The sequence below is a fragment of the Chionomys nivalis genome, chromosome 25 (assembly GCF_950005125.1).
Source record: "Chionomys nivalis chromosome 25, mChiNiv1.1, whole genome shotgun sequence".
Lineage (NCBI taxonomy): Eukaryota > Metazoa > Chordata > Mammalia > Rodentia > Cricetidae > Chionomys > Chionomys nivalis.
The window spans coordinates 18,803,744-18,829,014 of record NC_080110.1 but is presented as its reverse complement, the minus strand read 5'-3'; the positions used below and the strand labels follow the sequence as shown (position 1 = coordinate 18,829,014).

The 25,271-nt window shown below is 39.9% G+C and overlaps 1 protein-coding gene across 3 annotated transcripts in view; it reads right to left on the bottom strand.

The window, feature by feature from the left end:
- Positions 1-271: 271 nt before the first annotated feature.
- Lin7a (lin-7 homolog A, crumbs cell polarity complex component) overlaps positions 272-25,271 on the bottom strand; it is a 130,369-nt gene continuing 105,369 nt past the window's right edge. For all 3 annotated transcript variants that reach the window (XM_057758220.1, XM_057758222.1, XM_057758221.1), the window contains exons 5-6: positions 15,513-15,734; positions 272-5,358 (exon numbers count right to left, since the gene is read on the bottom strand). In XM_057758220.1, the coding sequence (XP_057614203.1) occupies positions 15,513-15,734 (222 nt within the window). In that variant the 3' untranslated portion in view covers positions 272-5,358. The remainder of the gene's footprint in view (positions 5,359-15,512; positions 15,735-25,271) is intronic.

Here is a 25,271-nt window from a genome sequence, read left to right as displayed (position 1 = left end):
TGTAAGGTGTTTTTCCTTATTGTAATCTAGTTTAATGAAAACATATAGGCTGTAGTCTCTTGTGTGAGTATTTCCTTTTGGGTATTGTAGGTTTTCGTCATTCAAGTGAACGAAAGAACCAAGGGTCCCTTATGCAGACTCAATACAGGTAATATTCGTATATGTCAGTCACTTTCGTTGTCCCCATGACTAAATACCAGAGAGAAACTAATGCATAAAGAAGGAAAGTCCGATGATCCCTGGGATGTTAATAAAAACAGTACGTCCAGTCTGGTGTCTAATATGTTTACTTCCCAGCAGCATAAAACCACTTTGGTCAGGTTGAACCACTGCACAATTTTGCAGCTCTTTCGTAAAAACAACAAAAACAATCGGAAAGACACGATGTACATGCAATGCAACGGGGGGGGGGGGGGATACAATTGGCCAATGCTTCCCTATAAAGATGAAATATCCTTGATTCATCTCTGCACTGTGTATGTAGAAGCCCTTAGAGCAGGGATTTTTGTTCTTTCGGTTTTTTGTAGCACCAGATAGACACAGTGGCTGACAATAAATACGTCTGAAGTCATTGAAACGTTTTCACAAATAGAAATTTTCTGGACCTGAACCTGGATGCCTGTCCCTGGCTTGAAGTACTGTTCATAAATGAATGCTATGAAGTAAGATTCGGTTCTCACCCTGTTTTGTTTTTATTTCTGGTGTGATTTGTTGACTAGCATGAGTTGTAATTTACTAACATCTTTTATTTGCTACTTTGCAAATTCAGGGTAATTCTATATACAATGACTCATCCATATTAATATACTAGTGCTCCCACAGCCCACAGATCATAGTTAGGCACATGAACTATTGTGTCAGGCTTCTTGGGTTCAAGTCCCAACTCCACAAGCTAATCAGGTGACCTTGGCAAAGTCATGCAGTCTGTGCTTTTGTTTTCCTGTGTGTAAATAGAGCCCAGTGAGTAGAGCTGTCCTGGGGAGGGGTTTGTGAAAGCATTTGGCACACAAGCTGCAGCCTGGTAAGTACTACTGCATGGTTAAGACTGTCACAACTGCCTACGTCACTGGGTTGTAACTTTGGTTTATGGCTAAACGATGTGGCACATTTAAGGGGTATGTTCAGAAAAGCAAGCTCACATAAATTACGCAGGAAATATTTCATGTCTCCCACGGGGTGAGGGTTTGCAGTTGTTCTAGCATGTGGAAAGAGGACCCAGTGGGTTTGGCCAGAATACGCGCTAAGGAGTTCCTCACCGTGAACCTTAGGATGGCATTACATTTGTCTTCTTTCGCAGTGCATTTCCAGAATCTAGCGTGCACCAGCGACACAGGAATATCTGTTAAATAATTAGATCCATGGAGAGGTTTTGGGGGTGACATGGCAGCAATCTGTAGCTCAGGTACATTCTAGGAATGAAAGATGAAGGATGTAATCATGGAAGGCAGCTAGTTTAGAAACGATGTTTTCATGGACCGTGGACTGTTTTAACAAATAGAAATATCATAGGGGAATTAAATATGCTTGACAATATAACTTTTTTTTTCAAAAAGAAACTAAAGCATGATCTTCTGTAAACTTTGGAAATGAAGTTCCATATTTGAAGCACCCATGCCAAGTTGTCCAAGTGCTTTGTAAAGAACTAGAGAGATTTTTTTCTACTTTTATAAATTTCTGTAAACCTGAATTCCCAAGCATTTCCCCTGACTTAAAGGTCCTTAAATCTTTGAGATAGTTCATGTAATTTGATTCCGGATCCTATCTTAGAGAAAATCCTGGCTCTGACTATGACACATGAAATTCTAGTGCCAATTAATATGCTAGTCAGGTCAAAATTAATTCATATATCCCCTCTTCAATCATTCATTCATTCAACAAATAGTCATTGAGTGCCCCCCAGTGTGCCAGTTCATCCACAGGGCTGCAGTCACATCCCTTGGTCTTATTTGGGATCTAAATAAGGACAGAATGTGGGAAAGGTCTTACTTAAAGGGTTCGCTGAATCCTCAGGGAATGATCTTTATCTGTGTCACAATTTTGTCATAAGCTCCTCTTAAATATCATCTATGAGTGCTTAAAAGCAAAGCCATGCTAAGAGGTGAAAAATCCAGGCACTCATTCACACACCCATAGATAGTAATAGATGCAGAAAGCAAAGTACCACGTTTGGTGCCCTGAACGTGCACCCACGTAAAGGAAATAGGAACAGCTTGGTGTCACGTTTGAGAACCTCATTTGTAAATGAGTGTAATTTGTCTCTAAGTTCTTTAGATACAAGCTCCAGTTTTTAACAAGCCCCTGGTTGCTAGACTTTTCATTGAGATCTTAGCATAGTCTTAAGAGATAGGGGTGGCTCTCACAGCTAGAGAGTTCCCTATTGATTACATGATTGAGGAAGACAAAGTCTGTTATTCTTCCAAAGTCGATTGCAATTTAGGCTCATTATCCCCCTGCAGTTGTCCCGTTGTAAATGGTGACAGAATCAAAATGGAAATGCTCCAATGAAGAGGTTCAGTAATTCTTTTACCTTCTGGGCTTGCCTCAGAAATTGCAGCAGGGAAAATGCGCAGAAGAGGTTTGTTGCACTGCCTAACCACCTTGACCCAGGGAAAGAACTGAGATTCACTTCATCAGATATCTGTTGAGAAGTCAGAGCCGTTTCTCCCTAACTGTTCACACAACATTTCTTATATTTGTATTGAACGGAGTGGAAGAGTAGTCTATTCTGCCTTTTTCTTTGAACGGATGACATCAGACATGTCAATGGCTTTATGTTTAGGAATAGAGAATGTCAGGCCAAATTGTGGTAGATTTGTCCTTCCTTTTCCGTCTTGCTTCAATGAAACTTCAGAGACCCATCGGTGGCACTGTAAGTCTTTGTGGATGTCACTCGTGATTACAATTTTAGGGAAATGCTTGCATTTCAACAAGCTGAACTTCACTGAAGTAAACCAGCCATTTGTATGTGAGACCCACTAAGACATATAACCTATCCTTGGCTTCTGTAGGTATGATGGATTGCTTCATCTCAACAAACATCCTGGAATACATTTATCAGCACGACACACTGTACGAATGAAGCATAAAATACAGAGACTTCTAGAAAACAACAGTGGAAAGCATCTGCTTATTTCATAGCTGTTTCTGACAATACTCGTATTGATGGGAAACCATATGTTGACTTCGAGATTAACTAAATGCTTAACAGCTACGTGAAAACGTACTCATCTTAAGCTCCAAATTTATACAAGGTACTGAAACTCATTGAAATGACCATTTTCTCACTGTAAGGGTAAGATGACTTCCTTCTATGAGAGTGTTGTGGCATCTTCTGAGTAGCTTTAATATTTCTTTGTTAAATGATAACTAAAATATAGGTTTATTATTTTTTTCTTATAAAAATGAGAACTATCTTTCAAACTGAATAATATTCATATAGTCTCCATTTCGTTCTTTTTGTCATGCTTGTCCCTTTTATTGACCTATTTTATATAACATTCTTGGCTCTTGCTGACACCTCCCCCAACCTCTCTCCTGTAAAAAATGATGTTTTTCAGGATGGGAAGCTGTTACCGTAACAGGATCGTCTTGAAATGAACTGGTGTAGCTCTTGGCTTTCTCACTCTTTGTCCCCTGGTTGGTGATGCACTACCTAGAGCAGTAAGGCATTTCTGCTGACAACAGTGCCACCCAACAGTGTGAAATAAAACATGCTGGGCAAATCTAATTGGTTTTGTTTAGTTTCAAAAAGATGACTTGTAAGCCATGCTTCAGAAATTTTTTATGTTGGAGGACTATCTGAAATATCAGATTTGTTGTGTCTTGATGGGGAACCATTTTCTGCTTGTAAAATTGGACATAGTAAAATATCTGACTCTATTTCAACAGTTCAACTAGGTTTAACTAGACAGTTATTCTTTTGTGTGTGTGTGTGTGTGTACATTTTTGTGCTTAAGGTATTTACATGTTCAGATAGTTAAAGTTTCCTTCTCATTACAGTATGGAAAACCATATTAGGGGCCTATATTTACTCTAAACTAAAAAATGTATTTTGTGTCCAGGATGCCCTAACAGATTTTTGTGAAAGTTGAAAAACCTTATTGGGTATTTACAAGTGGGAATATGCAAACTAAAACAGATTTCCCTTTGAAGGAAGCAGCGTCTGTCATTCACAATACTGGTACCACTGGGTTTCACATACCTCAATGTAAGTGGGCCAATACCTTTGATACTAGACTGTCAAAAATATACAGTTTGTATTTAGGGAAATTAATCAGAACTTTCTGTGATATATCCCCTTGAATGTATACCTATGTGTACCTATTATAATTCAGTTTTATAAATCTCCAAGATTTAAAATATCAAATAGATATCTATGAAAGCACACTAATGTGTGCAGGATGGGTTTAGACTTCTCCAAAGTTTATCAATAAAAATAAATAAATTTTAACAAGAAAATATGGAGGGCTGGTTACACTTATCAACTGAGGATGAGTTCATAAAGTGAAGATAATCTCTTACCAGAGCGGTAAACCTTGGTAAACAAAGAACCAAGTTAGAGCAAGTGTACTCTGGTCTTAAGAATTTTGTGGAAAAAATATACATTATACTCTGTTGAAATTAATAATAGATATAAACAATACTTAAATTTTCAAAAAGCACAGCGTTGAGTTCCAACTCTTGCTTCTAAAAATTAAAAGTTCAGCTAAAATTTCCTACTCTGCTAAGACACTCAGAAATGGATAAAAACAGAAAATGAGAAAGCCAACTGGTTCCAGGTTCTAAAGAGATTATGTAAGATAAGAACTTGCCATTTTCAAGAGGAGAATGGAGGTTGGGTTTATAACTAAATCAAATTCCAATTCGGACAGCTCAGCAATATAGACTATGAAACGGGTGAGGGCAAGGGACAATGTGTAAGTTCCTTTCAAATGGCCACAACCTTGAACTGATGCAGTTTGAACTATAGCCTAATGAAGGGTTCGCTAACCTCCGGAAGAGCCTCAGACTAAAGAATCACTTAATCCTAGCCCTGGTGATTTGTTCAAAAGTCACAGACTTTATTCTTACACTGCTTCAGTCTGCAGACTGGAGAAGTCCCTCCCTCAACACACTGGGAGTTTCCACTGCTGTGAATGGAAGATCTGAGTGGGTAAAAAGCGATGAGCAGGGGGCTGGTACCCAGAGGAGGAAGATGTTGAATTGCCGTGGTAAAGGATGGAGACAGCACGTGTTCACAGCTTTGTGACGGGTGCAGTTATTGGTGTTGCCTTTTCCTTTTCTATGTGCTGGGATTCTGGAGCACGGTTTCAAATTTTTGACTGTCTGATGGTTGACCTGGTAGCTTTTCTTCACGGCCTAAAAATGGAGTTGGGTAGAGGAAGACAATAGAGAGAAATCAGTGATTAGGATTCATTTTTAAACTATAAATCACTAAAAAAAAATCAAGAATATTCACTACACGATATTTTAGTCACTGTTCTATTGCTGTGAAGAGACACCATGACAAAGGTACCTTATGAAAGAAAGCATTTAATTGGGGGTTTGCTTATAGTTTTAGAGGGTGAGACCATGAGCTTGTTTGGGGACAGTATTGCATCAAGGAGGCAGGAATGGCACTGGCAGAGTCACATAATCACGAAGCAGGGTGGCAGGGTCAGGGGAAGCTGGGCATAGTAATCTTTTGAAATCTCAAAGCTCCTGTATAGTATACCTCCTCCGATAAGGCCGCACTTACTAATCCTTCTAAAAACAGTTCTACAAAATGCGAAGCTAACATTCAAACATCGGAGACGATGGTGGCGTGCTGGACAGTATCATGTATTCGACATAGGCTGGAGGCATTTGAGAGCAGGGAATCTTAACTGAGAAAATGCCTTCATAAAGTCAGGCTGTAGGCAAGACTGTAGAGCATTTTACTAATTGATGGTAAGGTCCCAGATCATTGTGGGTGATACCACCCCTGGGCTAGTGGTACTGAGTTGTGGAATATGTGAATATGTATATATACTTCTATTAACATGTAAAGATATGTTACATTTGTTTATGCTGTGGAATATTATTTTAACTGCATAAAGATGTGTTACACTTGTTTATGCTGTATTTGTTTAACGATGTAAGGATATGTGTTTAATTATGTAAAGGTGTGCCTACTTAAGGCACCTGATTGGTCCAATACAAAGCTAAATGGCCAATAGCTAGGCAGAGAAAGGATAGGCGGGGCTGGCAGGCAGAGAGAAGGGACAGGAGGAGAAACCGAGGTTCAGGAGAAGAACAAGAATGAGAGAGAGAGAGAGAGAGAGAGAGAGAGAGAGAGAGAGAGAGAGAGAGAGAGAGAGAAAGAATGAGTGAGAAAAGACATGCCTGGGGCAAGAAACCACACAGCTGTCTGCCAGCCAGTCAGATACAGAAGGAAAGAAAAGTAAAAGCCCAGAGGCAAAATGTAGATAAAGAGAAACAGATTAATTTAAGTCAAAAGAGCTAAGAAAAGGAGCCGCCTAAGCTAGGTTGAGCATTCATAACTAATAAGAAGTCTCTGTGTCATGATTTGGGAGTTGGTTGGTGATCCAAAAGAAAAAGCCTGGTACAATCCTAGGTGTTGTAAGAAAACAGGCTGAACAAGCTATGAAAAGCCAGCCAGTAAGCAGCGCTCCTCCATAGCCTCTGTATCAGTTCCTGCCTCCATGTTCCCGCCCAGTTTGAGTTCCTGACTTGGCTTCCCTCAGTGGACTGCGATTCGGGATATGTGAGCCAAATAAACCCTTTTCTCCCCTAGGTGAATTTTAGTCATGAAGTTTCATCACAGCAATAATAACCGTAACTAAGACAGGGAGGAATTCTCATTGAAATCACCACAATGAGAATGACTTGGATTATGTGAGGCATCATCATTCATTCATGGTCTTCCACACGTGAAAAAAACAAAACAAAACACAAGAAAATCCTGTTATTAAGGAAGTCATTGATGGACGTGACAGGAAAAGCCGTAACATTTCCTTCCCAAAATGAAATAAAGAATTCGAGTTTGGAAACATTTCAAATACTTAACATTTGTTCCTATTAGTTCCAGATGATTCTAATTCTCTCCATGAAGGCAAAGAAAAAAAAAATCCAAGTAGCATTCATAGTGTAACAATAACTAACACCATAGCATTTAGCAATGCCTTTCCTGAGATGCAAGCCTTCAAAGCCTTTGGCTGACCAGTGGGAAGCACCAATATCCCTTGTCGGAGGCAGAAATTAAGTCCCCCCTCCCCCAAGGTCAGTCTGGCACCACATAGAACAGGCAGTGTCATTTGTCTAACCAGATTTGGGGGTGCTGCTCCCCTGAACCCCTCCCTCAGAAGTGTCACACTTCAGCTAGTACAGAATCATTTCTCCCAATCTCTGTTTTTAAGGACGCTGCTATTTTTGCTTCAGTCAATGCCCCCAAATGCACAAAATAGATTTCCAACAAAGTTTTCTGCCTACTCTTCACTGACCCACTGGGTGAAAGTCTTCTTGTGATGTGCCAGCAAGCACAGGGGCTATAGAATACACACAGACGTGTAAGGGGCAGAAGCAAATTGCCTTCCTGCATTGTATAAAGTGTGAATTCCATTAGCATTTTAACCACTGCAGTATCAGTAGCAACAGTTTATCATGACGGAAATGTACTAAATGGTCCCTAATTGATGTGTTGTATTGACTTACATAGTTCTCCTTTCTTATTTAATCTTCATAAGACAGCATTTTATTCAGAGTTAGACTGATGGCTTCCTAAAGGGACAGAACTAGTGATTTTTTTTTTTTTTTTTTTTTTGGTTTTTGTTTTTGTTTTTGAGGACAGGTTGTAGATCCGGCTGTCCTGGAACTTGCTCTATAGACTAGACTGGCCTGGAACTCACAGAGATCCACCTGCCTGTGCCTCCTGAATGCTGGGATTAAAGGCATGCGGCACTATCTCCTGGCTCAGAGATTGATTTTTTTTTTTAAGGAACCGAATTATCACAGTCATATGTCCCAAAAGGATGGGGGATACAAACACATTTTACAGCAGCAGAGTGTTTGGATTTCTCATGTATCCAGAAGAGGAAAGAAACTAAGAAATAAGCCAGTAGCTGGGAGGGTGGTAGGCAAACAAAGTTGGGGGCAGCAGGACTCTTTCTGGAAGGAACCATTTGATCAATTTACCTATCATATGATTTACAACTCAGAAGATTAGTCATTCATTTTTAAGTGGGTTTATTTATTTATATCTCTCTGTGTGTGTATGGTTGTGTGTGTGTGTGTGTCTGTGTGTGTGAATTAGAGGTCTATTTTGTGGTCTTGGTTTTCCTCTTCCATCTTCATGTGGGTTATGGGAATCAAACTCTTGTCTGTAGGTTTAAACATCGAGATAAAATTGAGCTCAGTTGGGAAAATGTGAGACCGAAAGTCACCAGTGGTTTGTCACAAGTGCCTTTACCAACTGAACCATTTTTTGCTGGGTATAGTCATTTATTTCTACACACAAGCTTGGTTTGTATTTTAGCATGAATTTTGTTGAACATATTTCTTTGTCAACTCTCTGAGGGGCCATTGTGGTCTTCAGAATTAGTCTTTCTATCCCTGCCTTGGTATTTGTACCTTCTACCTTGCAGGATCTGTGGGTATGATGGATTACATATTGGTGGGTAACTCAGGTTGTAAATAAAGCATGGTTTGATAGTCAGTTAATGTCAAAGCAGAAGGGATTGAAGATCATTAAAATAAGAAAAGTAAACCAGGCACAGAAAGACACATACGGCAGGTTTTCTCTCATATGTAGAAACTGTGTTGTGCATACATGATAGATACAACATAAAACATGGGGAGAAATAGCAAAAATAGACATGTGGAATTGTTTGAAACAAAAAAGCTTCTTTACTTCAAAAGAAACAAAAAAAAAAAAATGAAGAGGCAAACAACCAGAAACTGGGAGAAAATACTTGCCAATAATACATCTGATGGGCAGCTAATATCCAAAAAAATGTTAAAGAATTCAAAACATTCAATAGCAAAACAAAGACAGTTAATGAAAGAGCAGCCAATGCACTTAGATGATTATTTCCCAAAGAAGATAAATAGCTAAGAGATACAGGAAGAATAAATAAAAAGCTCATCATCACGAACACTTGGGGAAATGAAATTTTAAACCAAAATGCAATCTTTTGGCTATGAGAGTGGCTATTTAAAAGAATGAAAAAGCCAGCCAGTTTTAAAGCAGTGCAGACAAAAGGGGGACGAGTACTGATGGGCATATCATCTGTGATTTACAACAGTCATTGTGGACAAACAGCATGAAAGCTCCTCCAGCACCATGCTGTTTGGTTTATCATAATTTTGCTATATATTTTCTCCACAATTTTGTTGAATGCATTTTCTGTGCCTTTGAGCTGGAGTTCTTTTCCTTCTTCAAACCCTATTATTCTTTTGTCCTTTCATGGCATCCCAAAATTCCTGGATATTTTATGTTAAAAATTTGTTGGATTTAACATTTTCTTTGACCACTGAATCTATTTTCTCTATTGACTCTTCAATGCCTGAGATTCTCTTTTCCATTTCCTGCATTCTGTTGTTTATGTTTGCAACTGTAGTTTCTGATCATTTCTCCAGATTTTCCATTTCCAGAGTTCCCCCAGTTTGTGTTCTCCTTATAGCCTCTATTTCAGTTTTTAAGTCATGAACCTGTTTAAGTCCTTCATCTGTTTGGTTGCTTTTTTTTTTTTTTTTTTTTTTTTTGGTTTTCTTTAAGGGATTTGTTGATCTCTTCCAATTTTTCATTTGCCCTTTCTTCTATTTCTTTAAGGGAATTCTTTTCATTTCCTCCTTAAGAGCTTCAATTGCCTGGTAAATTTATTTTTAATGACATTTTCTTCTGCTTCATCTGTGTTGGGATGTTCAGATGTTCAGGTCTTGTGGCTGTAGAACGACTGGTTTCTGATGGTGCTCTATTTCTCTTTGTGTTGTTGAGTATATTCTTACCTTAATGTCTACTTGTCTTTTCCTCTACTTGGTTCAGGTGGATCCTGTTCTTCTGGAGTTCCTCTTCCTCCAGTTGGTGAAGCTGGGGTCTTTGACTCCCTTGAACTCTCCCTTCAGTTACAGGCAAAGTTGAGTGTTTTGGTGATGGCTCCTCCAGGTGTATATAGACCCAAAATTCAGATGTTCACAGCTCCCGCGGTCATTCCTCCAGTTGCAGGCAGTGTCTCAGTTCCAGTGGTTGCTCCTTTAGGTGCAGGCAGAACTGGGGCTGAGGTTCCCATGGTTGGATAGTCTCTGGACAACACTGTTGTCACCATGGTCTGCTGCCTGGTACTGAAGCTGTCTCCCAGTGTGGTGTGGCCTGGGCCTGCTACCTGGTGTTGACACTGTCAAACCTTTACTCTGTATTGCCTCATGTCTCTCCTCAGAAAGAGTTCTTGCTTGTATTGTTTCATAAACATTAGCATTCTTGTTACTTCTGCTCCGGATTTCTACTTGATGGACTCTGGATTCCTCATATTTGCTTTTATTGGGTCACCCTATGGGATCTAATGTTCCCAGTGGCTGGGTCGGTAGTTTTCGCAACAATTCCTTGGTATTAACAGGAGGTAGAGAAAGATTTCGGAAATGATGAAGTAAAAGGAACAGGTGTAAAGAGCAGATGGTAGGGTCAGTGAGACAGATGGCAAATGCCAACTCCTATGTTCATATATGGGGGTTTGTCACGGTTTCATAGTTGATGAATTCTTTGTCCTGTCCTTGCCCAACAATGGAGTGCAGAAACAGGCGTTGGTCTTGGGACTTTTCTTGGCTAGTAATGCAATGGTTTAAATAAAATGGTCTTTCCTCGAGGGGTGGCAGCGGGCGGGCCACTAGGGGGAGCTGGGTCCCATGAGGATCCCTGGCGGGTATGAGACAGATATGGATAGGCACAACATGCAGAGTGAGTTTGTTCAGTAAAAGGGAAGAAGGAGAGAGAGAGAAAGGGGGGGAGGTGGGGGGGCAGGGAGGAGAAGAGACCTCAGTCACCTCTTCTGAAGAGAGACAGGGTAGAGAGAATGTAGGCTTAAAGAGGAAGAAAAATCTGCTTGCCTTGGTGGAAGGGGGGAAGTGGGAGAGGGCACTTTAGTGACAAACCCCGCCCACAACCCCTTCCTCTGAGGCAAGGGGATCTTCCTGCAGTCTGTCCTGTCTCTCTTTGGAAGAGGTGGCAGCCGTCCCCCCTTCCCCACTCTGTTTCTCTCTCTCTCTGTTCTCTCTCTCTCTGTTCTCTCTCTCTGTTCTCCCCCCCTCTCTCTCTCTCGTTCTCTCCCTCCCTCCCTCCCTCCCTCCCTTCCTCCCTCCCTCCCTCCCTCCCTCCCTCCCTCCCTCCCTCCCTCCCTCCCTCCCTCCCTCCCTCCTTCGCTCCCTTCTCTTTCCTCCCATAACCCACCGAATAGACTATACCCAAACCTCTTTCTGCATGGCATGCCTATTTGTTTCTGTCTCTCATCTGCCACAGCTCCCAGTGGGATTGGCTGCCCTGTCTCTTACACACTGCTTCCCACCCACCTGGGACCCACAGAGGCCACGGGTGGTGGGACCTGGCTACCGTCAGGGCTCACCACTGCCGCCCCTTGGGGTACTGCGCCGTTTTATCTAAACCATTACAGTTAATATATGAAAACGTGTTAGTGTTCCTCTTGTTTTTTTATTCTTTGAAAATCAGTGAAAATCCAAATGTATACATGAAATTGTGTTTTCAAACTAAAAATCTGTATAAGATGAATAAACACAGTATACTCTGAAAGAGGTGCCATCACACGACAAACCCTATAATCATATTTTATGTTTAGATTTCTTTCATGTAACTTTGGAATATTCATATATTTACATTTTTGGAAATGGGATCTAATCTAATGAGGATAAAAGACAATTTTAGTTTGGCAGGTTTTAAAATTCAAGTGGGTATGGAAGATAAACCCTGTCTGACTTACATTCCATCTGGTTTTCTTCCTTATCCGTTTCCCATTCACAGTGACTTCATAATTTCAAACTTCTCAGATAGCATACATTACCTCTGATTCGGAGAATATGAAGCTATATTTCATCTGATAAGCAGTGAGACTGTATCTGACACCTATTCTGATTTGATTATCTGGTCTTGACTTGAATGGCAACAACAAATTTCAAAGATCTGCTTCCAGTTAAACAGATTTAATAAGCTTGAAAATCCTTAAAAATGACTGTAGTATAAATTAGTAAGTGTTGTAAATCTTTTCTGACTCCTTAAAGATCAAGGTAATTAAAACATAAACAAGAGCTCATGTGGGTCTTTTTGACTGTATTCGCCATAAAATCCATGAGTGACATGACTTGGGGTGTTTTGATTGTTCTTAAAATGGTCACATTTAATCTCAAGGGGCTGTCACTGTGTTCTGCACTAGCCTCTTTATGGGCACAGATACAAAGATCATATTCAAGCGAACAGAACTCTCCCACATTCCGTGTCAACAACAAAAGACACTTGGTGCTTTTGTTTACTGGTAAAATATGTAAGTGGATTTCTAATGAGCTGTAGGAAATCTTGAAGTGACTTAATAAGGAGGAAACAGGGACTAGAAATACAAATGGCTGTATATGTCAACTTGTATATTTCCAAAGATAACTGAAGTAACAAAGCATGGGCAGCTTTCACAGTAAGCTCTCAGAAGTCTGACTGACACATATTACTTTCAAAATATCCCTGGGCAATTTTACTAAGGGCAAACATCATAAATCACCCAGGAGAACAGCTATGAGCCTGTAATACCAGGAATAGAAGAAACAACAGCATTAGCAGAACGCATGCTAGCGATTGATTAGAGAATCATGGGTTTCCTCTATTACCAAAAGGACTTTTTGATAAAATTCTGAGAGTACTGAATCAGTAACTGAGGATAAAGCTTTAGGCAAAATGTCTATTCATTGTATTTATCCCAACCACACAGTCTATGACAATTCATCCCTTGCCTGGATCACTGTATCTTTCATATATATATATCCAACTTGTCTCTTTCCATCATAACCCTGTAATTCTCTATTGTCACAGAAGCTGAATTATCTTTATAGAACATAAATCAAATCATGCCACCTTTTTGCTTAAAAACCTTCATCATGTCCCCTTGCAATAAAATCCAATTTCTTTAATAGGGTGTGGAGGCTTTCTGTACCCAGTCCCTACACATCTTTTTGACCTCACAGCCCACCACTGTCATTATCACTCATTGTTCCCACCTCTTAAGGTCTTCTTTCTGTTCTTCAAACACAAACCACTCATACACTATCACACTGGCCATTTTTTTTCTCTTAGCATGTTCTTCAGGGCTGCTCCTTGGCATTCAGTTTCATCTCAGATGCTTTTTCCTCTGAGAGCTCTACATCTTAAGTGACCACCGAGCTAGAGTCCATTCAAACAGTTTCGGTTTAACTTTTCAAAGTACTGCTCCCAAAAGGATGTAAACTTATTTTCTTGCTTAGTTATTAATTATCCCCTCTAAGAAGAATGCAGCCCCATGAAGATAAAGTATTTTGCTCCCTGGACAGTGCCTGGTCACAATTGTGCTAAAAGACATGTGGTATTGAATCAAAATACTTTGGGGGAAGAAATATAATTTTAAAAAAAGTATGTATGTGTGTATTATTTCATTATTTAGTTAGTCTATCTCTCGCGTGTCTAATTGTCTATATGTATATTATGATTGTGATGTACTCTCAGAAGCCAGAGGAACAGCATCAGAAAATTTGGAGCTAGAATTACAGGTGGTTGTGAGCTCCATGATGTAGGTGTTGGGAACCAAATCCAGCTTCTCTGAAAAGTTGGGAAGTGCTCTTACTACTAAGCCCTTTCTGCAGTCCCTAAATATACTCAGAGAGAAAAGAAAACTCATCGTGTAGCTTTCCTTTGTCACAAGTGTCGCTTAAATAAAAAAGACACATCTCATGTCTTATTCAGCATTTCTTTTAAGCAAACAATAAACCAATATGACAAAATCAAAAATCATCATCACCTATTGTCACTTTTCTGTGAACATTTGAACATCTTTACCAGGACACATTTAAAGACAACATAGTACAAAATACCTAATGATAAAATTGCTCTTTTTCAGTGAATAGCTTGGAAAAAAATAACTTTAGAGCATCCTACATTTTAGGAAGGAGAACCACAATTTCAAGCTACTTCTTCTCTGTTTTTTTTTTGTTTTTGTTTTTTTACATTTATTTATTTATTTATTTATTTATTTATTTTTAATTTTCGAGACAGGGTTTCTCCGTAGCTTTTGGTTCCTGTCCTGGAACTAGCTCTTGTAGACCAGGCTGGCCTAGAACTCACAGAGATCTGCCTCCCTCTGCCTCCCAAGTGCTGGGATTAAAGGTGTGCACCACCACTGCCCAGCCTTCAAGCTACTTCTTAATGGTGGCTGATCACAGTTTTAGACTGCTCATCTCAAAGATGTGGCTTGTGGTGTTTTGAATAGGAATGGTCCCCATCGACTCATGTTGTTAAATGTTTGGCTCACAGGAAGTGGCACTGTGAGGAGCTGTGGCCTTGGAGTAGGTATGGCCTTGTTAGAGGAAGTACATCACCATGGGGGTAGACTTTGAGGACTTATAAGCTCAAGCTAGGCCTACTGTGACAGTCTCTGCTTGCTCTCTGTGGATCCAGATGTTGAACTTTCAGCTCCTTCTCCAGCTCTGTGTCTGCCTGTGTGCCACCATGATAATAATGACTCAACCTCTGAAATTGTAAACCAGTCCCAATGAAATGTTTTCCTTATGAGGGTTGTGGTGTCCATGGTGGTCTCTTCACAGCAACAGAACACTGACTAGGACGTGGCTTTAATGTTAATTTCTGGAATGGTTGGTTCTTCAGAGGCTTAGGGGTATGCGATAAAGGTGTCCCTAACACATAATAAATACTTCAAAAGTGACAAATTGTACTATTAACACATTTTTTTTCTTGAAAATATATGTGAAACTTAATTTATCCTTTCTTGTTGTGAAGTTAAATTTGGGAGAAGGTAAGAGTCAGATGTATATCAAACTCTTTGGGATGTCAAATTATGTCAGCTGTCATTTTGCTGCTTCATTCTTCATGTGGAACACGTTTCCAATACTCTGTATCTCTCTTATCTAAAGTATATGTAGCCAGGAATAGCACTATACTGGGTGAAAACTACCAGTCAAGGGGATGAGTGGGCACTATAATCAACTCCCATTTCTACTTTGGCAAAAAAGGATGCATTGCCTGGGTTTATACAAATGAATCCTGGCGTCAGTATTTACCCCTGTCGCAGGACATTATTTCCCCAAATACCTTACATATGCAGAGACTGTAACTGAAAAACACATGGCAATGGAATAACTTGTTTATATTTTCGGACACCATTGCTTTTCATTTGATTAATGTCTTTGGAGTGTCTCTTATGCCTGGCAGTTTTATTTCAGCTGCCCAGGAGCTACTTTTAGGCAGTGAGGTGCTCACATGCAGGAAGGAGGGCAGGCCTCACCTATGACATGTGGTTTTGTTGTGGTTGCTGCTGCTGCTGCTGCTGTTGCTGCTGCTGAATGAGCAATTGCTGCTGCTGCCGGCGCCGGGCTGTCCGCAGCTTTTCAAAACGAGCCTCCATCTCCTCCAGGACTTTTGGGGTGTATCTGACCACCAGCTTCACACTGTCCTTCGCAGCCTTGAGTAGCTCCACAGCTTTCTCGTGGTGCTCCCCTTCCACACTCTAAAAAGACAAGGAGAGATCTCACTTATTCCCTTTGGAGATTAATCTGAAATAACTATCCTAGTAAAAAGCCAAACTCAGAGGCAGGCGTAGATCTTCTCTGTAAATTATAGTACTCACAAGACTGAGATAGGAGGGTTTTGGCGAGTTCCAAGTATGAGTCTGGACTGCACTGTAAGCTTCAGGTCAACCTGGGAAAACCCTAGTTCAAAAATCAAAACCAAGGGCCTGGCGTTGAATCTCCATTTGTAGGATGCACTATGCTATGTAATCTGTCAGTATCACATCCAATCGTAGTTGGGGGGACATGCTAATCACAAAGCAGAAACATCAGAAGCTCAAGTCACCCTTGGCTATATAGTGAGTTTAAGATCAACCTAGGATCCAGGGTATCATATCTCAAACAAAACCTAATAATAATAATGATGATGATGATGATGATGATGATAATGAAAACAAAAGTCCTCACCTACAACAAAATCCTACAAAAACACCGACAAAACATCTGAAGTCTGCAACTTCCAGAGCACATGGTAACCAAGACAACAGCATCACCATTATCACCTGTGTCTGTACCTGGACTTCAGGTTGGTTAGACTGTATTAGGATGCAGGGTGAATTAGATGGTTTGAGTCAGGAGGGCGAAAGTGAGGGAAGACATAATAATAAGCCAAATATTCAAAAAGGAATTTCAGAATTTCACCTGGAAGGGTAAATGAATCCAAAATTTCTTTTTTTGAAAAAAAAAATAAGTTAAAAATTGCAACAAAGGTAAGCTTTCTCTACCAGATAATAATCCCCACTAGGCATCTACAGTGATTGAAGTACTGGATTTAGACACAAGGCAAAGATTATTAGATAATGATGCCAAAACAAATAAATAATAAAAGTTAATTTATATTCCGTTCTCGTACTCTAAATCTGAGGTCTTTATTAAGAAATTTAATGCTTTGAATTTCAAAAGCTTAAACTAGCCCGGGGTGGGGGGTGTTCTTTCTCATCTTGCAATGAAAGAGAGCCAGGACTGGAATCTCAAAATCAGATGCCAGGAGTTTTAAGTTCCTGCATTTCAAACACTGCCCAAGAAAAGCAATAAAGCAGGAGAACGCTGACAATACAACAGGAATTTATCGAGTTTTTCACAAAGGGCTCTCTTACAAGTCCATAAGGAGAGTGCTTAATTTGTTTATCCAAATGCTTCTTTATTTTTCTGCATTAAAACTTAAATGGGCTTTTGTTATTGCTTGGTTTTACAGAGGTCTTATGTACCACAGGCTGGTCTAGATTACTATCTGCAGTAGAGGGTGATTGTCAACTTTGGCACTCCTCTCTCTCCTTCCAAGGGTAGGATCAAAGGTGTGTGCCACGGCACCAGATTTTCCTGTTTAACAACAGTGGTACACCCTCTCCTGAGGGCAGCTGGTCAACTTCCGGAACTTGCTTTTGCATTTTTGTGTGATTTGCTTTCATTTAGGAGGGTAGAAGATTCTGGGGGAGAGTCTCATTATTCATCTTTAAGCAGAATGGTGCTCATTCAGAGGGTCACCAGAGGGCTTAGGCACTAATGCAGGGGCTACCAGGCACTCATAAAAGCGGAGGTGGCAGAGAGAAAGCTGAATCCCAAATTTCATACTCGGGTCTTGGGAACTATTGCCACCATTTCCAACCCGTGGCTCTACCATCTCTCGGGAGAACTCACAAAGAGCAATTCCCATGCTCTTCAGATCTAGAAACTTGACCTAGATTGTGACCATGATTCTCCTTCAGGGGCTTACCAGCGTCAGTGAGTCCTTTCATCCCCTTCCACACCAGAGCACAAAGCTGCCCTAGGAGCCAAGGCCTGCACTCTCTTCTTTATTTCTGCTACATGGAAACGCTTACAAGGCTGAAAGTTTGACAGTTCAGTCGTAGGACGGAAATGAAAGCGGACTCCAGAGGTTAAGCAATATAAGCCTGTTTGCAGTTCATTTCACTCTGATGCTGCTGTTCCCATCAAAAGTCTTCACGTTTGTCTTCAGGATCACTCAGGGCACCACACTTGTTCCTTTGTCTCTGTTGCGCCTTGGCAGACATATGTTTGTCTCGACTTACCATGTGTTTATCCCCAGAATGCTTTTAATTCCTCAGTAGACTGTGTAAATGGGAGCAGATAGATTGACAAACCTCCTCTCTTTTTCTTTTCTATTTTGAGTTAGAACAAAGAAATGTATCACCATCTTACAGAAGTCTAGTTTCGTGAGTTAAAAGAGGCCAGAACACTTGCTCAGTTAAGGAATATACCTTAATGTGCTCTGGGACTAGGGATGTCTTCAGCCCTGAATGTTTAGCATCCTTCCTACTTTGGATTTTATCTATTTCTTACTCTTGCTGAATGTTTCCCTTGTTTCTTATTAATTATTTAAAATATGTTTTAAACTGGGATACATTAAAAAGTTTATTTTTAAAACAAAACTGTCTATAAAAAGCTCTTTTAATTTATTTGTTGTTTTCTTTTTACAACAGTTGTCTGAGATTTGAGTAACGCTGGAAACTTTTGACAAGAGCTTTCTTGTCAAAGAAACACAGGTAGGGGCTGTGTTTCTTACATGTATTGAGGAGAGTTGGGAAGGCTTCCAATGTTGAAATGAAATACCTACTCCTTTTAAAAACCAGAATCATATACTTTTGGTTTTTCATTCCCTTGCTTTAAGGGTTTTATTGCATCTCTTACAATTTGAAAGAGTTTTTAGAAAAAAAAAATAATTCAACGCAAGTCTTCCCAGTGGACGTCTAGGAAGAGGGTTTATAAATGTGAATGGTGATGGAGAAGGCATGTACATGTACCAGACATTCAGGAAAGGTTTGAGAACGGTGTAGTCCTAAAACAGAAAAACACTCAAAGGCTGTGAACATTCACCATAGTGAATCAAGCGTACTGGGAAGAGAGGACTCCCCAATCGTGAAAACATTCACGTCTGTGTCCAAATATTTAACACTTATAAAAATCAATATGGACAAGTTAAAACAACTTTATAAGTACTCTTTGAAATTCAGAAGGAAGGGCAATAAAATTCTTAATCTGTGAAACCGTGAGTGCTGAGTTTCCTGGAAGGTAAATGTATAAAGGAATGTTTCCGTTCAGGAACCTGAGAAAGAAATGAGATCAACAAATAACCCACTGCACGCTTGCTTTGTTAGCGATCATGTGCAGTAGAAAGTACCAGGACACTTTAGAGTTTGCTGATTTATTGGAAACTTAGCAAAGTTGTGGTTGCTAAATGAACCAGCCCTTAAATTCGGGTACATTCTGACCTTTCAATACCTTAGCTTATTTCACACAGAGAGATATCAAAATACTATTTCTAATGCGGTCTATTTCCTAGGTGATTGAGAATCCCTCTAAAAAAAGGATTTGGATTGTGCTGCCTACTTGAACTTGTTCACTATATGTGCCTCCATTTGTGGCACAGTTACATTTTGACCTTGCTTAGATAGCACAGAGAGGAGACCCCAGTTCTGGGAAGGAATACTACACATTATACGTATGCACTATTAACTGTGAAATGCCCATGTTCAAAGCTTTTCTCAGGCTTTTCTTTTCTGAAATTAAAATATAATTACATCACTTTTCCCCTTCCCATTCCTCTTCCGAGCCAGGTTTTTCTTATGGAACATGTGATTCTAACTTGACTAAGTGTGTTGCTGAATACCTTCCAGAAACAGTATTGGGTAACTAAGAGGTAGTGTGCCTCATGGGTTGTTCTTGGCATGTCCACATTTCTAAGTGACATCTGTCGTTTGGGTTGGGGGCTAGATGGCATTATCAAGCAGCAAAAGAAACAAAAGGTATGAGGTTATAATACCTTAGTACAATTAAGTAGCTCAGCGTGTTATCTCTGAAAAGGCCCTTAGAAACATTCTCATCTACTTCTTTGTTTTTTCATAATAAGGAAATAGAAACAGATCAGGACCAAAGCTCACCGCATCAAGCTATTTGTTTCAGGATTTGTTATGGGCAAGTGATTTTAAAACAATCCCATCCTACTTTTCACACTAAGCCAGGAATGAAGCACATGGCTAGTCTGTTTTCCTCTGCGGTGAAAGGGCTGGAACTGAGGGCAGAAGAAGGATCTGTAGCTAACTTCTAGCTAACTGTGCAAGCTGGCCAGTGAGGGAGCAGTGGGAAATGCCTGAAGGGGCCTCTCTTTGGAGTTACAGTTCTCAGCTTTGCAAAGGCCCTACGTGGTCACGCAGAAACCAATTCTTTTCCAGCAAAGAGGATTGTGATTTTATTTCCCTTTTTACTCTTTACAGAAATATGGTAAAGCTGATAAAATGTTCATTCTAAGTATCATCCACCCAGCTGTCTTTCAAATGTTAAATAAACTGCAGACTTAAGGGTGTCAGGAAAGCCTTTAAAGGTGCCGGAATAACAGGAGGTTTATCTGCATATATCAAAATGACTGTTTAATCCTGAAAATTAAGACAAACATAGGATAAGGTATTTGTAAGCATCGTTGCAATGCAAACCCTTGAACAATTTCTACACGATGACGGAAGAATAAATTCTTGGGGGTATAAAACTGTGTTGTTGCCATGAGAATAGATCACTGAATTCTTAGAATGGTTTTATGGATTTGTGTTACTTTAATCTGGTTACATTTGAATGTGTGAATATATATATATGTATATATATATGCATACATATGTATATTCTAATATGCCTACTTAGTGAAAGGCCTGTTTTTTAAAATGTGTATTAGATAGATGCACATTTCACAATAAGTATATGAAGACAGGTCTTGGAAAAGCTAAAATAGTTGTCCTAGTTTTGGTGATCAGAAAAACACAATGGCACAAACTGATATCTAGCTCTTCTGAGAATCTAAGCGCTTCTCTGTGAATTGACATTCTCAAGCAAAATAGTAAAAAGCAAATATAGAAGTGGTCTCCCTCCCTCCTTCCATCCCTCCCTCCCTCCCTCCCTTCCTCCCTCCCTTCCTCCCTCCCTTCCTTCCTCCCTCCCTTCCTCCCTCCATTTCTCTCTCCCTCCCTTCCTTCCTCCCTTCTTCCCTCTCTTCCTTTCTTCCCTTCTTCCTTTCTTTTTTTTTTTTGTAGTAAATTTTTAGACCACTAGTTTCTAAACCACGGCTGCAGAACTTTGTGAAGAGAAATGACTTAATGATGGCACCTTGAGCTAAACATTTGTGAGCATGCGTAAAACTCAGATTCAGTTAATCACTGATGGACAGCTTGTGTTTGGATGCCTTGTTCTAAAGTATGGCAAACCCAGAAAAAAAAAAAAAACCTATGACCTCTGAAGGGTTTTTCTAGGTCTTTTTCAGTGAGGCCAGATGTGGGAAATCTAATCATCCTGAGCTTGGTGTAGAACGCTGCTGAGTTGATCCTTAATTAGGACAGGAATATATTTTGAACATTTAAAGGCGGTGTTCAGAAAAGAACTCTATAGTTCTTTGATCCTTCTCTTTTCTCAAATATGCTAATTTCCCTGTTCTAAATGTATTATCTTCTGCTTAAGAAAAGTGGCAAGTGTATGAAGTGTCACATTTATCCCTTGGAAACAATATGCTAATGTTCTCGCAGAGGACGGTTGTTCCTGCCTACATGCTAATATCCATCTCTGTGTAGTACAATTTGTCGGTTCACAATCACACTCTGCTACTCGATTTTCCAAGGGGAGATGAGTCTTGTTTAGCAACCTCTGTGCCGGCTTCAATGATGATACATATACTAAATAGTATGCAGTCAATATATCTATCTATTCATTCATCCACGATAGCTCTCTTTCCTGAATGTACCATAGATTTATTTAGAAATCTATTATTCATGCATCTCTCAATGTATCTACCCTCATCTAAGTATCTCCCCATCTATTCTCTCTCTCTCTCTCTGAATAATCTATCTATCTATGCATAATCAATCTATCTATCTATCTATCTATCTATCTATCTATCTATCTATCTATCTATCTATCTATCTATCTTTCTATGACCTGTCTTTATTCTACTAAACTAAAGAACCAGTACTTCTTGGGACTGAATTTGAGCTTTTTCACTTATCAGGTTTGTTAACCTGGAGGATCTGCTTCATGTCTCTGGGTCTCAATTTCCTTATTTGCAAAGTGAGTATACAACACCTACTGTGTAAAACCATCACAAACATTTGGAAGAATGTCTGGCATTTGCAAGGCTCCAACAAATAGTAACTTTTTGTTTCATTGCTATTTCTTTGTCAGTCTTCCTGTATAGCTTTAAATGCTTAAGGATAGCAAGAAAAATGTAGTTGTACCTTTGCATGGGCAGAAGCTTGCTTTATATTATCTGGGAAGCAAAGGTTTACTACATAAATAAATAGAGTGGTGGACTTGTTAGAAATGTGCTTGAAACCACTATGCTGCATCCACAGCTTTACTTACCCTCATGTAATTTAGCTGCATCATTTTCATAATTCAGTGATGTGCTAATTACAAGTGATAATTAATTACTCAAAAAAAATTCTCTTTCTCTCAGTTCCTCCCTGGTGTCATGCTTAGCTAAGGACAAGATGACTGGGCAAACGATTCACTTGATAGGAGCATGCACAATGTGAGGGACCTTGAGAGAAAATATGAAATAATTGAACACTAAAAAAGAGCATGGAGGTTAATGGGGGGAGTGCACATAATTATACATATTTTTATCCTCTGAGAGTAGTTATAAATATAAGTTTTGAACCGTGAAAGTGGAGAATGCCATATATTATCATGAGGCCTGGGGGGCAAAATAATCTAAATTGAGCAAGTGCTTCAGAAAAAAAAATCCTGCCAGAAATAAGAGATTCATAAATCTAACATTTGGTTGATCTCAGATGTTTCAAATCTGGGGAAGAAAACTGGAAATGTATTCAGCTGCTTCATCTCAGCAGTGATGCTTCCTAGTAACTGTACCTCATAGTGACACTTCCTAGTAACTCTACCTCGGTTGTGATGCTTCATAGTAACTCTGTAGCATCTCGGCAGTGGTACTTTACTACCGGCAGGAAATAGAGTTTCCTATAGTAAAACTTCACACTTCAGTAATGTACTGAAGTCATTCCACTCAACGCTTGAGAGTCTGTCATCCACAGAGTAGGAAATTTCCCAATAGTAGTTGGGTCGAAGACTGAATTCTACGCCCCTACTCCCCCCCCGCCCACTCCACACACATACAGAGAGACATATCTTCAAGTGTGGAGATAAGAGTTATAGACTGAGGTTTAGAAATAGAAAAAAACTGCCTCGATCTTTATATTTGGCAATAAGATTTTTAAATTAATGTAACTATTTTTTTTCCTCTTTTTATCCTTATTTTTCAAATTAACACACAAAGGTTGGTTATGTATTTTCATACATTTTTGACAATGTCAATACATTTTGTTCCCCTCTGCCCTCTGCCACTGCCCTGCTGCCTCTCCCTCGCTCTCTTCTTGCTAGGTTCCTGCCTGATCCTAAATTGAATTTCTGCAGTCATTTCATGTGTATCCCATCACCGCGTGTTCATTCTCCACCCCCTATTCCATATAATCTCCTCTGTCTTCTCATGGTTCCCTGCCCATTTAATGGAACACACGAGAGAGAAAGAGAGAGAGAGAGGTTTTGATAATCAGTATCACTTTGTAACATTCCTTCATTTTGGTTGACCTGTGACAATTCCTGAAAATACAGTAATTTGGTTTCCAGAAGTAGATCTCTCCTTCCTCTAGATCCTTGTCCTTGCTGTCCAATCAGCCTCCTGTAAAAGTTGGCCCTGGAAGTGCCTATCAATCCCCTGATATTCCTTCACTCACCACTCCCTGATTATTCGCAGCAATGACCATCATTCCCAAATAAAAAACTTGGCAATCACCTTCACTCAGTTTTCTAAATTTACCAGGTTTCTAGACTTAAAGAACTCCTCCCTGCTATAAGTATTTTCTTCCCTGAGATGAATCCTGTGCTGTTGTTGAGTCATTTGTTTTCCGGTCACTGACCTTGCAGGTTACATGGCAGAACATGAGATTCTAAGAACCTATTTGCAATGGGGTTTCAAGGGAGATTTTATGCCCACCTATGTTCTCCAGGTGCATGTTGCTCAGACACCAAATCCACAGAGATTGTCTTTCTTTTTATGATTTTAATTTAATTTTTTTTCCATATCATGTACGTTTTCTTCTCCAACTCCTCCCAGGTCTTCCCCATTGTCCTACCCACCCAACTTTATGTTCTTTCCCCCCCCCTCTCTCTCTGTCTCTCTCTGTCTGTCTGTCTCTTTCTCTCTCTGTCTCTCTCTCTCTCTGCTAAAACAAAAACAAAACCAAAAACAACACGCAAAACCTCCAAATACCCCTTCAAGCCCAAAGTGCCCTGATTTCTGATTCTCCCCTTTGCCTTTCCAGTCTGGATAAGCCCTGGGACCTGGGGGTGCTGGCAGCAGTAGTGGATCTCTCTCCACCTTTACCCCCCATGCTGTCTTCCAGTACTCAACACTACTATAGCTCTAGATAAAGAGCCCTGAATCATTTAGGGACAAAATTTAGTGCCCTTCCTCAAGGAGATCGCAAACACCTAGCGGAGCCTGTGTGACAGAGAGCAAGGCTGGAGATTGGCATCAAGATGGCCGGGTGTTATATTACGAAGATATACCAGCTTAACTGTAACCTCTAGAATGTGACTTTCCCTCTGTCCCAGTTTTCAGGGTCTTGCTGTCCTGGTTTTAGCATGCAAGGATCCAGAGATTTGATTCCAGGGAAACTGAAATGATCACTCGTTAAGACTTGGGAAGATGTGGTGGAGTTGGAACAAGGCACAGCTATACCTGGTACATAGCATTAATTCATTAATTTGAAAGAATAATTAATGTCCTCCATGAAGATGGAATTTTCAGAGGAGAAGAGGGAAAGCAACTGTTTAGGAAGGAAGGGTCATTGGACATAAACGGGACTGCCTGAAGAACAGAGAAGGGCAGACATAGGAGGAAGGTTGAAAGAGGAACTTTGGGCACACCCAAGTCATTTCTGCTCTCTCTGCCAAGGGAACAAAGGCTGATACAGTATTATGAGACATTATCTCCTTTTCTTCCCCACCATTCTGAGGATGGTTCACACAGGTGAGAGCTTTGGAATGCTTTGAGGCAATTCAACTGGCTGACTGCCACGAGGCCAAATTAAAAGCTCCAATTTTCGGTCTTCCCTGCTGGTTTTTAGGGCGAGTTGTTTGCCATTATAATTGGTATAGGTCTAAAGCTGTGAGAGATTCCGCAACATAGAAAGGAGGGTGGAGCCTTTAGGACGTCTCTTTATGAAATTCTGCTATCCTAATCAGAACACAGGTCCTTTTGTGTTCTCTCCCAGACAACAGCATCTATTATGTGGCAATGGCATCTAGTATTCATTTAATTTATTAGTTTTGTCTAATATAATTGCACTCTATCCATCTCATTGAATTAATAGTTTTCTAAAGGGTATTATAGAAACAACCAGTGGCTGCAATATTTTAGCTATCTCCTTCAAAAGATCCATTTTAATATTTAACTGTTTTGGAAT